This window comes from Pseudorasbora parva, chromosome 23, assembly GCF_024679245.1.
Source record: "Pseudorasbora parva isolate DD20220531a chromosome 23, ASM2467924v1, whole genome shotgun sequence".
Lineage (NCBI taxonomy): Eukaryota > Metazoa > Chordata > Actinopteri > Cypriniformes > Gobionidae > Pseudorasbora > Pseudorasbora parva.
The window spans coordinates 9,780,508-9,801,867 of record NC_090194.1 but is presented as its reverse complement, the minus strand read 5'-3'; the positions used below and the strand labels follow the sequence as shown (position 1 = coordinate 9,801,867).

Sequence of the window (21,360 nt, the reverse complement as noted above, 5' to 3'; positions counted from 1 at the left end):
ATGGACATTGCTTTGTCACTATTCAAATAAACTTGAATTTAATTGAATTACGTCAGTCTTCAGTGTCATGTGATCCTTCAGAAATCATTCTGATACGCTGATTTAATGCTCAAGAAACATTTCATATCTTATTGTTCTCTGATATCTACATAGAGGGTATGTGGCTTATTTAAGGGCAAAACTTGTCCAGATACATTTTTACAGGTCCATTTACAACCCTATAAATTGTCCCAGGATGTAATGCTCTGTTTTTGCCTTATTTGGAAGGTTCATGAATATTAATGTTGAGTTCTGCTCTGATTGGCTTATTTCAGCAGCTCACAGCTCACAAGCAGTTCAGCTGTTCAGCTCGTGAGTCCTGACCGTCCTGACAGAACACAGACTGAATGACACTTTAAGCAAAACATCTCAAATGGAGAGTGATAAAATGCAGCTTTCTTGTTTATTGGTGTTTTCAGATTATCCGCGCACGAGAAAGAGCTTGCGTTTGTGCGGTTGCCAGATTTCAGTAATTAAATCCCCCAAACAGCTTTTCTGTGGAAAAAAAACCCCATATGCATCCGGTGTTTTACCTAAACATGTCCAATCTGGCAACCATATGCAAGCGAGCGCTCTCTCGCGCGCTGAAACCGCCAATAAACAAGTAAGCTGCATTTTCTCAATCTCCATTTGACATGTTCTGCTTTAAAGTGTCATTCAGTCTACATTTTAGACTTGCCTTTTTTCGTCAACGATATTGCACGTTTATATAACGTTAGTCACAATGTAGGCTAACGTTACGCAGTGACTGTGATGAAGCCAAATCTGAAATACAAATACAAAAACACAAAAACATCATAGGAAACACCATACTTCAGTTCTCACAAATATAAATATATAACTTATATTTTTACAAAATGAATAGCCTTATCAAATGACTATCGTTTTAACTTATATGGTGGAAAAGTTGACGTTTGCTAGAAGGATCGAGTGAACGATCTAAGCAAAATATCTACAGTTCTATTTTGTAATACAAAATAACATTAACCTTTGTCATTAGACACACTATTTAGTTTTGTATGGTACTTGGTGTTTCCTATTGTTACTGTAAGCATTTTGCGTTATCTAGACTGATGTCTCTCTAAGAAACTTTCAATTTAATCAGAAATTGTTTAAATAGTCAATAGGTGGATAAATCTCTACTTACTGCTTGCAGGAATACAGTTGTAATTGCCACTTTCTTCAGTTTAAGACGCTGAGCGAAGCTTGCTTGAAATGGGCCGAACAAACTAACGATCTTGAATTAAAATGTTGTGGTATTGGATTATAAACATTAACATTAACATTAACAGCCTGGGAACATGAAGTGTGTCCATGCGAGCAGCTTGTTTTGATGATTCGCTCCCATTTCCGCCTGACAATGCACATGTTCGGACAGATGCAAATGTTGGGGGCGTGCATATAAATGATCACCAATGCTTGCGTCACTGTTGGGTTTATGTTGAGAAGCACTTTTTTTCTGTTGTGTTATGGATTCATGAGATTTACATAAGAAGTAGGAGGCACTGATGTTTGAGACTCACAGTATGTGATGTCCATGTACTGAACTCTTATTTTTTCACCATGGCAAGGTTAATTCAATTTTTCATTCTAGGGCACCTTTAAAATTTATCAAGGATTATTTGGCGAGTAGAAAGAACATTTATTTGAAATAGAAATATTTTGTAGCCATGTAAAAGAATTTTAACTACAGCATCCTTGCTAAATAAAGTATAATTATTTATTTAATTTTTGTAATATCTTACTGACCCCAGACTTTTGACCAGTGTGTATGAAAGTTATAATAAAAGTTTGTTGAAGGCCAAAAGTCCCATCCAAAGCTAAAATTATCTACAAAGAACAGTCTAAATGGAATTTGTATGTTGAAGAGTATGAAAACTGTCAGAGGTTGTTTTATCGTGCACATGGAAAAGTTTTAAAGTTCGTCTTTGAAGTGCCACATATTACACATTTTATACCGCACAAATTGAGTTGACTGCCTAAAAAATGGAATAAACTATCACCAGTACCCTTTTTTTCAAGGAGATTAGAGGTTCTCTTCAGGTTTGTGATGCTCAAAATAATTCCCACACATCAGCCAGATCTAGAGGAAAGATCAACCTTGAAAAAAAGGGTTTTGCCAATAGGGATGATGCTTTCATTAATCATGAATACACTTTCAGAACCATGTTTTCTGACAGTTGCTGATGAATTAGGACTGCTGCTGTCTAAAATATGCATATTTAATGATGTTAATGTATAGCACTTTGGTCCGAATAAAGCTGTGAGCAGATCCATGGAGATCTGCAATGTCTACTTCGGTACCTCATCAGCACAGAGTTCATAGAGTTTCTCTCTCTCCTTCTCCCATCTCTCTCCTCTTTAACTGTTCCCTTGCGTCCCCACCTCCACGCTGCTGGCTGCGGGCTGACTCAGATGTCAGAGCGTGTTATTTCAGCAGGCTGATTCTCAATAATGTGTCTTTATCTGGGCTCTTTGTGGCACAGGGTTTTGGTGGTGGGGCCACGTTTGGATTCGGATGAGGGAGGAGGCATCGCTGAGCAATAATGAGTTCTCGTTTTGTTAATGCCTTCCCACACCTCTTCAAACATGCATCATATGCTCACCTCCAACACGAGGACAGATATTTAGCACTGCTGAATGCGCAGTTTGGATTTGGTGTGTTTTTTCTTTGAAAGTGTGAGGGTATGTGTGTGTAAATGCAGTATTCATGTCAGGCAGGTGGTGTGTGTGGGTTTCTGCGGTTGTCGTCTGATTGATAGGTGTGCTTGCTCTTTTAAAGCTCTTTATATGTGTGACAGTAGGTCTGACTCTCCTCGTCGTTGTCTCTCTATCTCCTCCAAACATTACTGACATGAACATGACCTAGAGAAAAACCTTTACGATCTCACTCTTGTTTCGCTCAGATTGTTCCTCGTGTCATTCCTGCTCTCGCTCCACTTCTCTCTACCTGGGCGAATGAAACCCGTCAAGAACATATCCAGGTCATGTCTGGCCACTCCAAATACAGGGGAGAAAAAATAAATTATATTTTGCATACAAAATGCTACATTTAGGACTAGTATAATGTTATGCATCGTGGTAAAAAAATAAATAAATGAAAATAAACAATGAATTATATTACTATTATAGCTATTATTATAATAATAATTATATTTAGTATTATTTGTGTGTGTGTGTGTGTGTGTGTGTGTGTGTGTGTGTGTGTGTGTGTGTGTGTGTGTGTGTGTGTGTGTGTGTGTGTGTGTGTGTGTGTGTGTTGTGGTAACAAGACTTTAATTATTGTGATTAATTATCATGAAAATGTCACAATCCTAAAAACAAAACATAAGCTTTAAAAACAGTAGTTTATTTTTATTTTGGAGTGAATCTGATTTGAAAAAAAGGAGATTTTTGCAATACATTTAGTGAGAATAACCCAATAAATAATTTTTTCCCCGTTGTTATTATTATAAAATATTTGACTTATGCATTTATTGTTATTGTTGTTGTTGTTATTATTATTTATTAAATATATTAATATCATTCATTTATAACGTATAAGAGATTTCTCGCTTTGCTGCATTGCAGATGGCTCAATCTGTGTTATTGTAATGAGAGTTAAAACGGAATAATCCTTTACAAAAACTATTAAACATCTGGATGCGTTATGGTGATGAGAATTTGGGAATCTTAGTATTCTTTTAAAAAAGACTTTAATTACTTTATTTATAAAATGTATTTCCTTTTTTTTCTTTCTTTTCTATTTATTATTAGGGTGAAATATGACATCTGTCACCCACCTGTCTCTCTCTCTCTCTCTCTCTCTCTCTCTCTCTCTCTCTCTCTCTCTCTCTCTCTCTCTCTCTCTCTCTCTCTCTCTCTCTCTCTCTCTCTCTCTCTCTCTCTCTCTCTCTCTCTCTCTCCTCCATGCTGTTCTATCTTTTTCACATCTCATTCCCTTTCTCTCTTATTATCCGTGCCTGTTTTAGATCATTAATTCTTAATGTTGCCCTCATGAAAATGTCCATTAAAAGCAGCCACCAAAGTACAAAACACAGGGATTCACTTGAATTTTTGACTAGCTCCTGTAATTATTTAACCATGCTTACAAGACCCTTTTCAGAACCTCAGCCACATAAGTGTCTTTTGTCTGCGCTATAGGGAGCAGCGGGCCTGGACAGCCCAGTTAACTAGGGAGGAGTAATGTCTTGTTTCATTAGTTGTGGCTGGACTTATTACTCTGGCTGCGAATTTATGACCTTGTTAAAGTAATAGTTTGGTATGTTGTTGTTCGTAGAAGTGTCTGAGTTATGCCTATGTCGCCATTCAGTTCTGTTCACTGCAGGGGTCACATCTTTGTACGCTGTCTGGACGTTTCTCCACTGAGCTGCTGGACGGGTCAGTCATTAAAAAAGTCTGTGTGGAGAGGATGTCAGACAGGATTAGCGGTTAATACCTGTCAATTGCTCGCCAAAGATGACATTTAAGATTACAGCTGTAGGATTTCAGCCCTGTTTCCATAGGGACTGTTCCTCCTGTCACTCACTCTGTATGTCAGGCAGTATCACGCTGCCTTCAAGACAAGCCGGAATGATTGTATTTACGAGATGGACGTTGACAGGAAATGTGTGGAATTTTCTTTGAGCTTTGACTTTCAGAGGTGGAGGTGTTAATTAAAGAATCACAGAAGAAGAAAATTGGTATTGGTCATAATTAAACACCCCATTAAATTGCTGGACAAGTGCAGCATGTTTCGGTTTGATATCTTTTTTATATTTCCTATTAAAATTCCTAAAACAAATCACACACATAATGCAAGTTTTTGTGTGTGTGCGAAAAATAGAAATGTAGGTTTTATTAAAGCCAAATATATGAATCATTATAATTATGGAATCATTATGAATTTTCAAGGCGTAACAGCAATTCAATGTCATCATAGTATAAAAAGAGTGTGTGACCAATCAGCAAAGAGCTCACTTACAGCTACAGTGTGTACATTTTTGCGGCATCTAGTGGTAACGTTGTGAACTGCAACCGCCCACCACTTACCCCTCCCTTTCAAAGGACATCGAGAAGCTACGGTGGCCGACACAGGACAAAGACGTTGTCGTCATAGAGAGCGGAGAGTAACTAGCACTCACATGGGGCGTAGGCGTTAACGCTTCCCATTTACTTTGAATGGGTGACATCATCCGTTGCCGAACTGAATTGTGGGTTCCGTCGCGGCGCTTCACTCGCATTGCAAGCGGCAGAAGTTGAAGAATTCTCAACTTTTCAAGCGCCAGCGCGGGCGTCATCCAATCAGATCGCCGTATGCAAATATCCTACAGCAGACGCTAGCCAATTGCGTTCATTACTGCTCCGTGAACCATCCAGACCATAGACCGTTAAAAATCCAGACGCAGCTCCTGGACCACTATGTGATATTCTTCCCGCTGTCTGCGCTTTTTCAGGATTTAATGTACTTAACAGCTTCGTGCACCTGTGCAGTGCGCTGACAACAACTACACGGGCAATCGCACTCACACATACAACCAAAAAAGGCGCTTTTTTGTGTTGTGTTTTGGTCCAAGCGGCAAGTTAATGTGATTGGCTGTTGTCACTATGACGATCGCGTCAGCACCCAGCTTCAGCCACGCCCTCCGTCAAGCTTTAACGCCTACGCCCCGTGTGAATGCGGCGTAAGGGGACCTGAGGTGTATGTAGATAGAAATGGCTCATTCTAATCTAATAAAAACATAACAGTTCATTATGTAAGATCTTTACACACCTCTGGAAAACATATTTATGCATATTATATTGCATTTCTGTCAATAGATCCTTATAAATACTACCCACTGCCCCTTTAAAGGGATAGTTCTTCAAAATAAAAAGTATCCTCATTTATTCACCCTCATGTTGTTTCAAACCTGTATAAATGTATTTCTTCTGCAAAATACACAAGGGTGAGGATTGTTTTTCATACAATAGAACTTAATAGGGTTCAGTATTGCTTCTTACTTTGGACTTTAATTGTATTGGCAAAAATAGTTTTTCACTTGAGCGTGAGAAAAGAATATTCATTTCGGGTGAACTATCCCTTTAAGCCAGTCATCCAATCACTACACAGCTCAGTGAAGGAGCAGAACAACTGTTCCTCATAAACACGCTCACTTAGTGCATCACATCTGCGTCGCGGCAGATGAAAGAGACTTGTTTAACCACAATCCACTGCAGAACATGACTTTATGTGTTACAGATTACAGCAGCAGGTCCAATAACCAGAACATCTGAACTCCATTGCAAAGTTCATCGCATTCCCACAGTCGAAAGGTGTTGTTTTAGGTCCAAAGAGGTTTTGACCTCTGGAAAAGTGTGCAAGTTCCCATCTTCCAGTTTCAGGACACACTAAAGAAAGCTGTTTGACTAAAAAGCAGTAAACTCTATTCCTATATGTTCCTAAATTCCTATATTCGTCCTATATTCCCCTGGGAACACGCAACAAAGGGATGAGGCCAAGTTGAGAAGAGGAAGATTGCTGTGGTGTTGCCTCCGTTTTTTTCACATTTAATGCAATACAGTACGTAACACAAATGCAAAAGCATGTCATAAAATCAAGAGGACAACGTATGTTATAACCATAATTAAACTAAACTATACCGGTTATATCTTCACACAGCATATATTCTCTGGCTCTGCATCTTACAACTGTTCCCACATAACGATTTATAGATTATCATGACAGAACATGCTGATCGATGACTTGAAGATAGTTAGCTCCACATCAGTTTCATAAATTCATCAATTAACCTTTCAGAAATGTCCTTTGCTTTTCACATACTGTCCCTTCTTCATGAGTCTCTCCTTCATTGTACTTCGGTTTGAACATAAAAGACTGAACAGTTTCTGACCTTTTCAGTGCGTGTCTGCGTGAGGTAATCAGAGCTGCTGATGTGAGCTCTTTAAGCTCCACCCTCTTCTTGAAAGGAGCAACAGCTCATTTGCATTTAAAGGGACACGCACAAAAAGGGACATTATAGGACCCATTTAATATTCTTGATCCAGGCTGAAAAGGTTCATAATGAAATTCCTATACTTTTTAGTACATTTCCTACGTTCCATTAAGGTACCTTGAGCAACATTTCGGGTCTGTTCACAATTGGCACACAACACAATCCAAAGACAATATCACAACCAGTTTTTTAGTTGGCTTAGAAATGTACCTCTTATTACATTTATGCATTTGACAGATGCTTTTATCCAAAGCAACTTACATTGCATTTTAAGGTACACATTTTTGTCAATTCTTGCTTTCCCTGGGAATTGAACCCATGACCTTGGCATTGCTAACGCCACGCTCTACTGGTTGAGCTACAGCTCTAGCTGAGCTACAGGTCATATAGCTCTTATATGACCTATTGTCATATAGGAGCTATGTTGCCCATTACAGTTCTCCTTGCAGCAGATCTTTGTTTGTCTGTGCAATGGCGGGATTCCTGCCGCTGGTTTGACTCCTTTACACATTTTATAAGCTCTACAGGAGTTCTCTTCTGGTAAAAATACCACCGTATGCACATGCATTTAACAACCCCACAGCAGTGTCATTAGGTGTGTTCGACATCGGCTGCGGCCGGATGCATGCGATCGGCGAGAGTAGCCAAGTGCAAGCGGGGAGGAGCTGCAAACGGAGACGAGAAGTCGGACACTTTCTACCTCCCACATGGACGCTTGCGTTAAATAAATGCAATATTTCTCAGATAGACAGATGTTTTAGATGACATTTTCATTCAACACTTTATGTACTGCTTAATAAAGCATCTATTTGGACAAGATTAAAGTTCAACATATAAACCTACACTATCAGTGAAGTATTGTCAATGGTTTTTATCAGTTTTAGTTTGATAGACATGACAATATAACATCGCGACTACATGAAAAGAGGTTTTACTGTTATAAAAAAATGATTTGTGAGCATTAGCGTAACATAAGGTTTTAGAACAAACACGAAACACACGTGATTGCTGTCATGCGGTGAATCCGGCCAATCGTGAATCAGTGGTGTCGTCATCAGAGCTCTTGCATCCTGCTGCAGCCACCCTTGAGAATCTGCACCGGCTGCATCAGCCAGCTGCTCTCGAATCGCTCTTGCGGTACTTTGTTGACATACGTCACACTCACATGCCATCGGCTCTGTCTCAAGTCGGACAAAATTTCTAACCGGCATGCACTGCTTCAAGTCTGCCGCCAATCGGTCTGCGCATTGCTGGGTGAAGTCGAACAAGCCAAATGTCACCAATGTCATGTGATGTCATCCCATTGCAATGTCACGTGATTTCAGCTGTTTGGATCACGTGTCAAACTGCTGAAATCACGTGACATTGGCGATCCGAATCATTGATCGATTCACTTAAGCATGACCGTTTGAATCTTTATTTAAGGTTTGAAAACAAACACTGAAGAGAAGACTGATGCTGAAGAAAGAAGTAGTTTTTGTTATTTTTGGACCCAAATGTATTTTCGATGCTTCAAGAGATTCTAATCAACCCACTGATGTCACATATGGACTACTTTGATTATGTTTTTATTCCCTTTCTGGACATGGACAGTAAAGTGGGCATAGACTGCATTATGCTCTGGGACTAAAATATAAAATATCTGAAACTGTGTTCTGAAGATGAACGAAGGTCTTACGGGTGTGGAACGACATTAGGGTGAGTCATTAATGACATCAATTTCATTTTTGGTTGAACTAACCCTTTAATTACCCCAGGTTAATTTTTCACCGGAGTTGTCCTTTAAAGACATTTCCTTAGGTGTCTTTAGACAATCCCACCTTGGCAAGGTTTTGTCAGGTATTTTCTTTCAGAGAAAGGCCTCTTCTGTATGTAAGAATGTATTAATCTCTCACATACACACACACACACAGTGTGTCTCATATTGCGTGCTGCCCCCTTTAGGCCTGCCCTGGCACAGCTGCAAGATAATGAGGTCATGGAGGCCCTCGTGCCAGCAGGAACTTTAGCTTACTTAGGGAAAATGACTCTGGGTTTGTGCAGCCCAAACAGATTGTGCTAATTCCTAGTGGGCTAAAAAGGTTGACTTGACTGTTGGCCTTATTTGTCGGGGGTAAAAACCATCTTTTCGAGCTGTTGTTGCTCCCTTCATTGGTCATCATGGGTCAATACCCATTTCTCAGGTGGGGGTTGTGCGGGGTAGGGGAATTTTGGGAGTGGTGGAAGCGGGTCAGTATGTGGGTCGTTTCAAAATGTTCTCCGGCCAGTGTTTCGTTTTTTTTTCAGCTCCAGACATCCCTTTCTCTACATCACCGCAGATCATCGTCTCAATTACCGAACTCATCCGTTGTTCTTTTCTCGTCTATGATTTTTAGACCGCTCGGGAGAACATGTAGACTGTAAAGTCTGCACTGCAGTGTGTGTCATGTCTGCTTTTCATCTTCTGTTTAAACCCACGGCCTCTTGTCTTCCACAACCATCATCAGAACCTTCCAGACTACTGTTTTTCTACGCCCACTCACCTTTCCGCTCACCCTCTTCCTCTTTCTTCTCATAGTTCCTTGAAGGGATGTCAAAAGTCCTGGTACTTCGGTACCAAGTCAATGATAAAGTGCAGACTCAATGTTTTCATAGACTTACTGTAGCAGGCAGCTGCTTTCAAATGTTTTTTTGTGATATAAATCACTGTGAATATTAATTACAGCATTTGTTAAATATATAACAAGCAAAACCGACAATTGTGTATAAAATATAACAATATTAACTTCTTATTTAATGAATTGCTGTATAGAATCAGTATCAAATTTGCACTGATATTGCTTAACTGATATAAATATGAGATGACAACTCATACAGGGACATTTCCCACCAAATATATTTTAGGGGCATATAATTCCAAAATATCACATCAGGCAGTGAGTTTTTGTCCTGCATCATGTTCGTCACCATCAGTTGTATGAAATATCAGATGACCTAGTAGATCTCAGGCAGGTGGGTTAAATCACAGATGCTCTTTTCTTAAATGTAAGCATCTCTATATCCAAATAATTTATAAAATGCAAACTTAATCTTTACTTGAAATGTAAATTATCTATAGTTAAAACTGACAACATTTGATTCTACATGATTTAGTTTTTTTGTTTGTCAAAAATATTGGCAATTTCGTTTGAACAAAAAAAAAAATCTTATTTGATTGAAAATTAGGTACCATAACTAAAAAAATATATTGTTTTAAACACTTTTCCCGACACCATCTTTCTGGTGTGTTAAAAAGTGGGATCAGTCTTTTACAATTTCTCATTGTCTACAAAAAGGACACTCTTGCTTTACCTGTGGATCAAGGTCTGAGAGAGAGAGAGAGAGAGAGAGAGAGAGAGAGAGAGAGAGAGAGAGAGAGAGAGAGAGAGAGAGAGAACGAACAAGATAAATTTGAACAAACTAGTTGATGAGTTTGTTCAAATTTAAATAGTTGGTTGTTGTTTTATTTTATTTATTTTATTTTTATGGATTTTTAAAACTGATACTGCTGATAGAGACTTAAAAAAAATAAATGTTTTATTATTATTATTATTTTACTTTATTTCTAACTTTTTTTTTGCTTGTAATTAGTTTTTTTATTCAATGTATTTTTCTTGAACAATTGCTTGAGAAACATTGATTACCAAATGTTTTTGTGTTTACATGCCTTTATTTTAATTTGATTTGTTAATTTTTTTATATTCTATATTTGTTTTTCTTTCTAAATAAAGCTTTTGGTTCATTAGCATTTTTTTATGTGATATCAAACTAGGCATCAAGAATTGTTAAAATTCACTGGTATTGCTATTGACATGATTTCGGTACCGTGACATGGTTCTTTAACTCTCTGTTGATCAAGTTCAGCATTTACACCTTTATTGAGCATCTCTGCATCCCTACAGGGAGAAAAGAGAGAGCGAGGGAGGTGAAGAACACAATGAGAGCCATTAGGTGATGAATCATTTTTTTCTACACCTCCAGTGTGTTGACTAATGACTACTGTGAGCACAAAAAAGGTCATGATTTTGGATTCAATCCATGAGTGTGTGTTTATATGCATTTCTCTGTGTGTTTAACTTTAACTTTTTTACACGGTGTCTATTCTTGTCGGTTTTGGGTGAATATAATATTTTGGCTTTAAGAGGTTCTTTGGATGAAATCCAAGGGTTTTTGTTGTTCTTGATTTTGCCATACATTAATGTTTTTGACCTTCATGAATTTTAAAGGAATATTCTGGTTTTAATTCAAGTTGAGCTCCATGGACAGCATGTTCAGTTAAGTGCACTTGTAATGGAGGTCTGTGATTAAAAACATTCTATCAGAATATAAAATAAAAATACACACTGCTGATAATACAGTATGTCCACAAGATAAATTATACTTATACTGTTATACAGTATTCCTCTTTTGTTTTGTATACATGTATACACAACGGTGCCATAAAGGCAACGTATGTATACATAATGTATGTATAATGTATATGACAATAAGCACACTATCGTGCAAAAGTTAAGGGTCAGTCTTTTTGCAGCAAATCAGCGCATTATAACGATTTCTTGAGGATCATGTGACACTGGAGAAATGATGCTAAAGATTCAGATTTATAATTGCAGTGATAAATTTAATCTGAAATTGAAAAGACTTATTTTAAATCATTTTAAGAAACTTTTTTTTTTAAATCTTACTCGCCCTTTTTGACATTTTTAACAGAAGTGTGTCAGTAACACATGACCAGATGTTCATCTGCCTTGAACAGTAGTCCTTCCACTTAAATGGTAATTTAGACACTTTATCACTCAAATAAAAAAAATTCTTAACACAAGTGTGAGCTTCGCATTTCTTCCAAAATACCTTCTCAAATGCCTTTGACTTCCTTTTTGTGCATTGTTGAATAGTCTGAATGAATTTCTGTAGTGATTGAAAGCATGTCACAGATGCTGTTTAATTTTGTATTGAATCAAGACCATTCTTCACAAATCCTAAATCACAGTAATTGCACGCAAGTGCTTTAAAAAATACGGCAAATACGAAGCCCACCTCAGCCTCAGTTCCTTTTGTATCAAGCTTCACCTAAAATAAAACTGTTACCCTCAAGCAGAAAAGCAATCGAATGTTTACTGGCACCCCTCGTCTGCATGTGCTCCTCAGCCGTCTGCTGAAATGTTTTCCTAAGAATGTAATAATCGAGAGATATTTTGGACGGGAAGAGTCTTTGTACAGGAGCACCGTGGTTTCTGAGCGCTGCAGATTAGCTACCGTGTGTCATTCGGAGGTTCAATAAAATATTGAATGGTTCAAATGCAAAGTGTTTCTGCAATGAAGAATTCAATATCGGCCTCATGAGCGGGCTTAATATTTGGAAAGGAAAATAAGTTTGAAGATGAAGCTCTTTGTAGGGGAGGGAGCCTGAAGATTGTTTGAATGCAGTATTCAGTGCCTGGATGCTGAGTTACTCAGACTTACATGGATAAAGTACCAAGTTTTTCAGAGAGGCGCCTCACCTATGAAATATTTAGTAATGTGAAGGCTGGAAGATGCAATGACCGTGTGTTTCAGAGCCTGTGTGTGTGTGTGTGTGTGTGGCCTGGTGATCCCTACGTTATGGGGATAAAATGTCCCCACAAAGATGGCAATATCTGAAATCCTTGTCCTTGTGGGGACTTTTTTAGGTCCCCGTGAGGAAAACATCTTCTAAATCACACAGAAGGAGTTTTTTTGAGAAAGTAAAAATGCAGAATGTTTCCTGTGATGGGTAGGTTTAGGGGCAGGGGCAGTGTAGGGGGATAGGATGTACAGTTTGTACAGTATGAAATCCATTACGCCTATGGAAAGTCCCCATAAAACATGGAAACACGACGTGTGTGTGTGTGTGTGTGTGTGTGTGTGTGTGTGTGTGTGTGTGTGTGTGTGTGTGTGTGTGTGTGTGTGTGTGTGTGTGTGTGTGTGTGTGTGTGTGTGTGTGTGTGTGTGTGTGAGTGTGTGTGTGTGTGTTGAGGGATGGTTGTATACATGGTTAAAAGGCAACATAGTTGCGGTCGAGTCTCTGTTATTCCTGAGAGACAGTTTCCTATATACAAAGCATGCACGAGACAAACAAGTACTAAATAGGCAAGAAGCAACTAAGAATCCCACTAAGAACGCTGGCATACAGGAACACATCATGTGTGGACGGCCAACTCAGTCACAATGGCAAACTCGAAACAGTGGGCCCTATTTTAACAATCTAAGCGGTTGGTCTAAAACGCAAGTGCACTTAGGGCATGTACAAATCCACTGTTGCTAGTTAAAGGTGCACTATGTAGTATTTTTGCAGTAAAATATCCAAAAGACACCAGGCCAGTGGTATATATTTTGTTTAGTTGAGTACTTACAATATCCCAAATGTTTCCAACTATTTGCAAATTGTGAGAAAATTGCTATTTTGACCAATGACCCGGGACATTTCAGCATAGCGTTTGAGGGAGTCGCCTGTCAATAGCGTCATATCTGCGCTACCCTCAGTTTCCGGTTTTATTTGGCAGAAGCGCTTTTCTCTTAGCAGTGTGAACAAGTGTCACAGCAGCCACTGAGCGAACGCATGGAGTAACGCCATAAACATCATTTTAAACACACTTAAATTAATCTAATATAATAAACAGAGCTGCATTACCTCATACCAATGACTGGAAAATCGGAAATAGAGCAGGCGCCCGGTGACTGTGTTCCGTCCCGTCATAATAAAAGTCCCATTTCTCGCAAGGCGAGTGTTTGTGTAACAATCGCTCCAGCAGCCATGCTCAGCTCCACAACACTCTGTCCTGTTCTGCTTCATACTACAGTAACGTTAATAACCGCATTCATGAACGTGATTTCTGCCCGAGTTCTATTCTGTGAGGTGAAGACCACATGTCCCAAGAAGCTGCGCTCAAACTTGGTGTCATCAAACTACGGATTTGTTTTGAATAGGCGACCTCTAGTGGAAGGAAACGGTTGGCGGACCCTAGCGCATGGTCTAAAAGGGTTGTCCTTATATTATCTTAATGAGTCATGGGTGTGTTTTGAGGAAAACATTCAATACACCAATCAGAGTCTCATCTCCCATTCCCTTTAAAAGCCAGTTGCACCATGGCGGATTCGCTATTTACATGGTGGAATTTGCGCCATGAGAGGAGTCCTTTCATTTTTCATATTTAAAAATGTTTGTGTGCTCCTGCACATCCCTGTGTGTAATAAGCAGAGTGTGTGTACGTTGTGGACCCGCCTATAGGCGCATCTTACTAACACGCCTTTTAAATAACAAACAAAATACTGCGCTATTGACTTGTCAATAGCAACACGCCAATCATCCTCCTGAACACACCTCGTTTTCAGACCAGCACCATGGGTGCACAAATGGGTGCAAATGCATTTGCTTTTTAAACAACGTGATGTTGGACGTGAAAATGATAACTGCATTTGGCTGAGCAAAAAAACGCTCGGTTGCGCCTGGTGCCACATTGTGCTGGTTGTATGATAGGGCCCATTGTGCTTCAATGACATGGAAATAAAACAAACAAATTGACTTTTAAAGCAACTTTTATGTCAGCAAACATTATTTGTTAACATTTTTTATTAATTGAAAGCAATAATATTAACTTATATTCTGTATGGCTTGATATTGACTAAATTAAACTCATAACAATTTGAACTTCATTAAACTGACATTTATCTTAAATTAATTTGAAAATAAACAGCTCAATACAAAATAGTTCATTTCATTAAGTAATTGTTCAAAAGTTCATCAATTGGTCAGTCCTGAACCTTCAGAAAATGTTCATCTTCAATGTCAAATGAAATATTATATGAGCTGTTTTTTTTTGTGTTTGTTTTTTTCATATTATGCGATGAATTTTGCAGCCCTTTTACAAAAAATGGAACTTCACTGACTTGTGATATTTTATTTAGGAATTAAATAAAATCTAAAAAATCTAAAATAGTTGTTTAGAAGTTGAGCTTGATGAATGTACTGAAAATTGGGAAATGGGATGAGATTATTTAACAGGGGGGCAAATTACTTGTAACATAACATAACAACATTGTATGTTACTCTTTTTTGAGGAAATGTATTTTATTTTATTTTTGTAATGAGGGAAAACGTGTTATCGGGATTATGTGCAAAATGTAGAAGCCAGCTAATGTTGTGTTTGGTTATTAAAATTACTTCTTATTAAGAATTATAAAGTAACTTTCTAGCAGCATGGTGGGTTATTTGACCAAAATCTTGTTCCACAAGATCATTTTATGATAATGATAATGATATCACAATATACAGCAGTAATCGAGTCTGAAAAGCTGCTTTGAAAATTTAAAAAAACAAATAGCAACTACAAATAATCTATTTGAATTGACATTTGATTCAGTCAAATTTTTAATTGTTTGATATTTAAAATAAAGGCCAAAATCAAAACATAGACACAGACAGGGTTCATTTAAAGTAACCATGCTTTAACAGAAAACATTTTTTGTGATTTTGATGATCAATAAAAAAGTAATTAGTTGCTAAAGTGTACTGTATTTGTAGAAAGTTCCAGTTACTCAGTTTATGTTTGTTGGTCCTTTAATTTGTGTGAGTGGCTACACATTGCTGTGAAGTAATGGAGAATCATAAAACAGTGTTTTATTGCTAAGTCACAGGTTTACAGTCAGCCGTCATTGCACACCATCTGAAATTTTGAAAGAAAAATCATTGACATTAATGTTGTTCTTTTTTTTCTCTTCAACCTCTTCCCAAAGCTACCTCTGACGGTACAAAAGATGGGATTGACAGCATGAGAGGGGGCGTCTGCGTGACACGAGGGATGAAGCTGGTTCTCAAAGTGGGACAGAGTGAGTATCATCACCACCTCCAAAAGCACATCAGTGAATCAACCTACAGTATGCACTGAGGGAGAGTCCCAGACGAAATTCAATAAATGCTGTGTCAATACCAGCACAAAGTCGCTCACATAATTGAAGTGATTGAACCATGCATCAAAATGTGCTTAATGTTTCACATCATGTAATCCTTTTTTCTTTTTTTCTTTTTTTTGCTTTTATAGCTGCATATGGCCTTCCCCCAAAGCCCAAACCTGATCCAGGCCGCCCCAACAGCAGATCCCCAGGTATCAACCAGAAATAGTCAGAGACACAGCTTCTAAAATAGTATTTCTGGGGGCTTTTTGCATTCACTTATTAGCTTAACCCTAGAGTAAAACATTTTTAACCTATTTTTTTAAGGCAACATTTTACTTTAATAGGAGGAAACCCTGCTCCGGAAGCAGTACTAACCCAAATCTCAACATACAGAGTGAAAAATGTTGTCAATGGGTAGTCAGTAACGAACAAAACAATGCCTGGGCTTATTAATGTGTTTTTTTAGTTTTATTATTATTTTTTTAACTGTTTTTGTTTAATATATAGGACAGTTGACAGGAAAGTGGAGGGAGAGAGAAGGGTAATGGGTTCGGGACGTGACCCGGGTCAGACTTGAACCTGAGACCCCTTGAGCAGAACAGCTCCAAATGTCATAAGCAACAAGCCCTCATTAAATATTCAAGGACATTGTGCAGTTGCAGAAATGTTCACTGTTTAGTTTTAGTGTTCATTGTCCTTCTAATTTGTGTCTTTATTTTTGTAGTACCGTAGAAGACTTTTGACAAGTAAGGCGGATTTATGTGATGTTTCTATTGATGTTTAAAGGAATAGTTCACCCAAAATTGAAAATTACCCCATGATTTAGTCTCCCTCAAGCCATTCAAGGTGCATATGACATTTAACTTTTTGTCGTAGAACTTTTTACTTGAAAAGTGTTACTTTTGGTTACTTTTATTATGAATGGATAATTTTTTTGGCTTCAAATTTTGGGCTGCCATTATAAAGCTTGGACATTTTTTTATATATAATTCCCATTGTAGTCATCTGAAAGAAAGATGTCATACACCTAGGATGGATTGAGGGTGAGGAAATTATTGGGTAATTTTCATTTTGGGGTAAACTATCCCTTTAAATCTCAAATATTCTAATGTGAACTGTATTGTTAGTGTTAACTAAAACTATTGAAAATAGTGTTTGTTAAATTAAATTAGATACAATTGGGGACTAATTGATATAGAATAAGAGTTGTTCTATTTGAATTAGTAACACTTTAGTTTAGGGCCCAATTCTCACTATTAACTAGTTGCTTATTAGCATGAATATTACTAGGATATTGACGTTTATTAGTACTTATAAAGAAATATGAATGCCTTATTCTGCAGGACCATACAGTATTCTACATCCCTTAGTTAATTCTACCCAATACCTTAACTTAATCACTACACTACCATTTACCTTACTTACTAATAAGTTGCAATTAAGTGTTTATTGAGGCAAAAATCATAGTTAAAAGTTAGTGATAATTGCACCTTAATCTAAAGTGTGACTGTTGAATTACTAAAAGTTAAACAAATATACATTTACCCAACCCAAATAGAAATATTTTTTTAAAACCAACCTAAATAATGACAAAAGCACTTACAATTGACTGAAACTGAAACTAAAATTAAGATATAAACTGAATATAAATGATGTCACATATAAATAATTATTACTAAAATAACCCTGAAATAGAATGTTAACCTGGGTTAAAAACTTACAGTGTTAAACATGGAGCAAAATTGGATCAGAAAGGTGTCACGTAAACATTTTTAAAAGGTGAAAATCCCAATGAGGTCTGCTTTCAACTGCATGTATGTATTCACCTTGATACCATCTACAGATGCATATGTTGCCGTGTTAGCACACTCTCTCTTGTTCTTAGAATTGCTATTTTTAATTTCTTGGAGGCCTAGACAGCACTGGTTGATCTCCATAAGGTAAACATTTAAGGAACCAGCGGCGTTGAAGCCAAACATGAGGCATTTTTGAACTCAGCCCGGCTGAAATCAAAGCCAGTTTAAATTCATGGATTAAATAGAATCTAATCTAAATACAATCAGGATGTTTGTCGTAGAAGATAAAGCCAAATAGGATGTGAGCTTCAAAAGTCCTGCACGTGGATGTCTGGTCCATGTAAGCATTGATTTATCTGCTCTTTTCTATTGCAGATACAGAAAGTGGATCTAAAGGGGGTGATGGTGGTGAGGCCGATGAGAGGGGAGACAGTGGCGCTGTATCCGTCTCTAACATTGCCCTAATCGCCGGTGGTGCAGGGGGAGCCTTCATCCTCCTGATCGCTGTAGTGATCGCCGTGGTGTGTTACCGCCGACGGAAAGCCAAGCACTCTGAAACTCACCACCCTGCCCTTACACTGTCCTCTCTTACACCAAAGAGGGGCAGCTCCTGTGGGCCAGCAACTGGGGCCAGCGGGGGCAATAATAACGGCTCTGAGCCCAGTGATATCATCATTCCCCTGCGGACCTCTGACTCTGCATACTGCCCCCATTATGAAAAAGTCAGTGGCGATTACGGACACCCCGTCTACATCGTTCAAGAGATGCCCCCTCAGAGTCCAGCCAATATTTACTATAAAGTATGAGATCAGTGAACACAAAGACAACCCACCCTGACTTAATCGTACCTCACACACGTTCACTGTGTTCAAGTGACTCTATTTGTAACGGCCTATACGCGTTACCAGAACTTGGACCTGAAGTTGAGTTGATCGTACATCTAGAAAAAGCGGTAAATACAGCTTTTATGTCATAGCAGCGTGTTTGCTTTTATTTACACGTGTGTCTCTGTGTGCGACATGAGGCGGGCGTATCACGGATTTCACGTGCTCAGGTGCAAGTGAATGTACGTCACATGCCTGTTTGAGACGAGTTTATACGTCCGATGGTTGGAATTATAAAAATTGTGCTTATCCTCAAAACCAAACAGTAGAGAATGATTCATACTTTTAGTAGAAAATACCTGTATGTATAAATAATATAAAAACTTAATACAATTTTACACTCCTGGGGGAAATCCACTAATTGCATTGCGTTGCATTGATTGCGTGGTTTATTTGCACATGATTACTGCATTGTTTTAGCGCCCAAATTTACTAAAGCAAACATGCCCAGAAGATTTATTTGCACACCACAGTTTCCCATCTTGAAGGCTGAGTTGCAGCCTAATATACTTGCCATACTGTACAGCATAACTAAGACTTTTTAAAATGGCACAAAAAAATGTTTGGCACTCCATATGTTCCCATTTCACCATAATTTGATTATCATTTGATGATTTACTGCTGGCATTATCACTAGAAAATGTAGAAAACATCTCTTTTAAATATTAGCACTTTTTAAAAAAAAGTTTTTGATAGCACACGAAACCGATATCATCTTACAGGATCTGTTGAAGACACTGGATCCACTGTTGCTTGTGCTTTTGAGCTAACATTTTTGGCGTAGTCGGCAGGATCTATTACAAAATATTTTGTGCATTGTACTTTAAGTTTAATTTACATCAAATGGAAGTATGTTTGCGCTGAAAAGGGACTCAAAAACGTATTTGAAAAACTATTCCAGCGCCGATTGCAGCTTCTTAAACTGGATTATGAATGAGACGCAGAGTGTCCCGCATGCAAAAGTAGCGCAACCGTTTAGTGAATTCGCCCCCTTTATTTTTCTGTTCTCGTTTCATCCAATTGTAAATGTTTGTCTTTTCTGAACTCGGTCCTCCATCTGATTTATTTATTGAACATCAAAGAAGCAGTTTTTTATTCCTTCCACTTCATCAGCTTCCTATAACAACTCCTCAGTGCCCGGTTGTTTGTTTTTGAGGTTTTTTAAACATTTTAATGTGAGGAGCAGGAATCGCATGTGGAGGAGGTGTAGAGGGATGATCGACTTGTTCAGATGGAGACTCTTCTGAGACTTCCCAGAGGTTGGAGGTCAAAGTTAAGCAGTTGAAGAAAAACCCCTCAGCACTGCGCGGGAGTCCGTCACTCATGATGATTTAAGGGCTTCTCGCTTTCTGCCCAGGCTTTTTGAAGTACTTTGTATGCCATGATAAACTGCTTACTTACCGAAGACACACAATGCCAAACTTATACACACTTAACACGCACATTCACGTTACAGCAGTTAGTGTTTTCATATGTTAACCCCTGCAGATGGACTCCAGCTGTGCATTTGTATGTGTTTCAAGGCTTTGTGATTGTGATTTAGGCTGAAAACAGAAGGACTAAGATGGACAACACAACTGTGCGTCTAAATTAACTCAGCCCCAAACTCTCCACATCCTCTTGAGTGTTACACATACCCGTTGCTTGGTTACAATCTCGTCTCGACTCTCATTATCACATTTCGGGTGATGTCTCCAAACCATCTCTGACATTATCACCCACTGCCAGCTTGAGGCTTCAGGACCACAGTTCACCCGAGTTATTTCACTGGAAGAGACGTGACATCATCAGGAGATGTAAGAAGAGATCGTATGTTACAGGACGGGGTGACCTGAGCTTCCTGGTTCAGACTTCTCTTTGTCTGTGTTGATTTATTGGATTTCTTGCCGTCAAATGGCTAAATACCATAAATGGTACCTTTATCGTTCGGTATTGAGATTTTTTTGGAGGTTTTTTTGTGTTTTTGTTCTTCACATTTCATTGCTTTCCACAGTGTTGATTCATTTGTAGATAGAGCAAATGAGAATAGTCTAAATGAAGGAACCTACCCTACTCGTGGCCATGGTAACTAGCGATGGGAGACGTAAAAAATTTAACAATTGTGGTTCTGATTCCCCTTAACAATTCCATTGACGATTCTCTTAGTACTTCTGAGGAAAATATATTTGGGGAAAAAAGAAATACGATTTTTATTGCAAATTACTGCCCTCCTCAGCCTGATTCTAAGTGGAGTTTGACTTTTCACAGACTTTTTAATGGTGGCATAAATGCACTCCAATAATTAGTCCTAACTATGTATTAAATAAATAAAAAGACTAAGCCTGTCAAAAAAGTGGTACGATTTCCTATTTTAATTTTAATTATTTTTTATTTTTTTTACATATTTTTTGTTTAAATATGACCATTTAAAAAAAATTATCTGTCATATGAACTTTGTCAGAATTTTTTTTAAAACTTTTTTTTAACCTGGCTTAAGTCCCACAAGCCTATCACTAAGTGAGTCTTTTTTTTTTATTCACTAATAGGAGAATATTCAGAGTCATTAATTTAAGAATCAGCCTACAGAATGCTATCTCACGACCAATTTGTACGTATTGTAGTAGTTGGCAAATTTGTATGAATTTGAACGAGGTCACGCGTACGAGTGATTTTGGAATTCTCTACATGGAAGCAGCAACTTTCCCTAAAGAGACATGGTATTGGGGGAAAAAATATGAAATGGGAGGAAAAAATTTTTAA

At 38.1% G+C, this 21,360-nt stretch overlaps 1 protein-coding gene across 2 annotated transcripts in view; it reads left to right on the top strand.

Annotated features, from left to right (window-relative positions):
• The window catches only part of efnb3a (ephrin-B3a), a 50,841-nt gene extending 29,879 nt beyond the window's left edge, over positions 1-20,962 (top strand). Inside the window, exons 3-5 of one of the 2 annotated variants that reach the window (XM_067433523.1) lie at positions 15,783-15,875; positions 16,088-16,150; positions 18,113-20,962. In XM_067433523.1, coding sequence (XP_067289624.1) covers positions 15,783-15,875; positions 16,088-16,150; positions 18,113-18,543 — 587 coding nt within the window. In that variant the 3' untranslated portion in view covers positions 18,544-20,962. The remainder of the gene's footprint in view (positions 1-15,782; positions 15,876-16,087; positions 16,151-18,112) is intronic. The other variant, XM_067433524.1, reaches the window with a different exon arrangement.
• Positions 20,963-21,360: the final 398 nt, after the last annotated feature.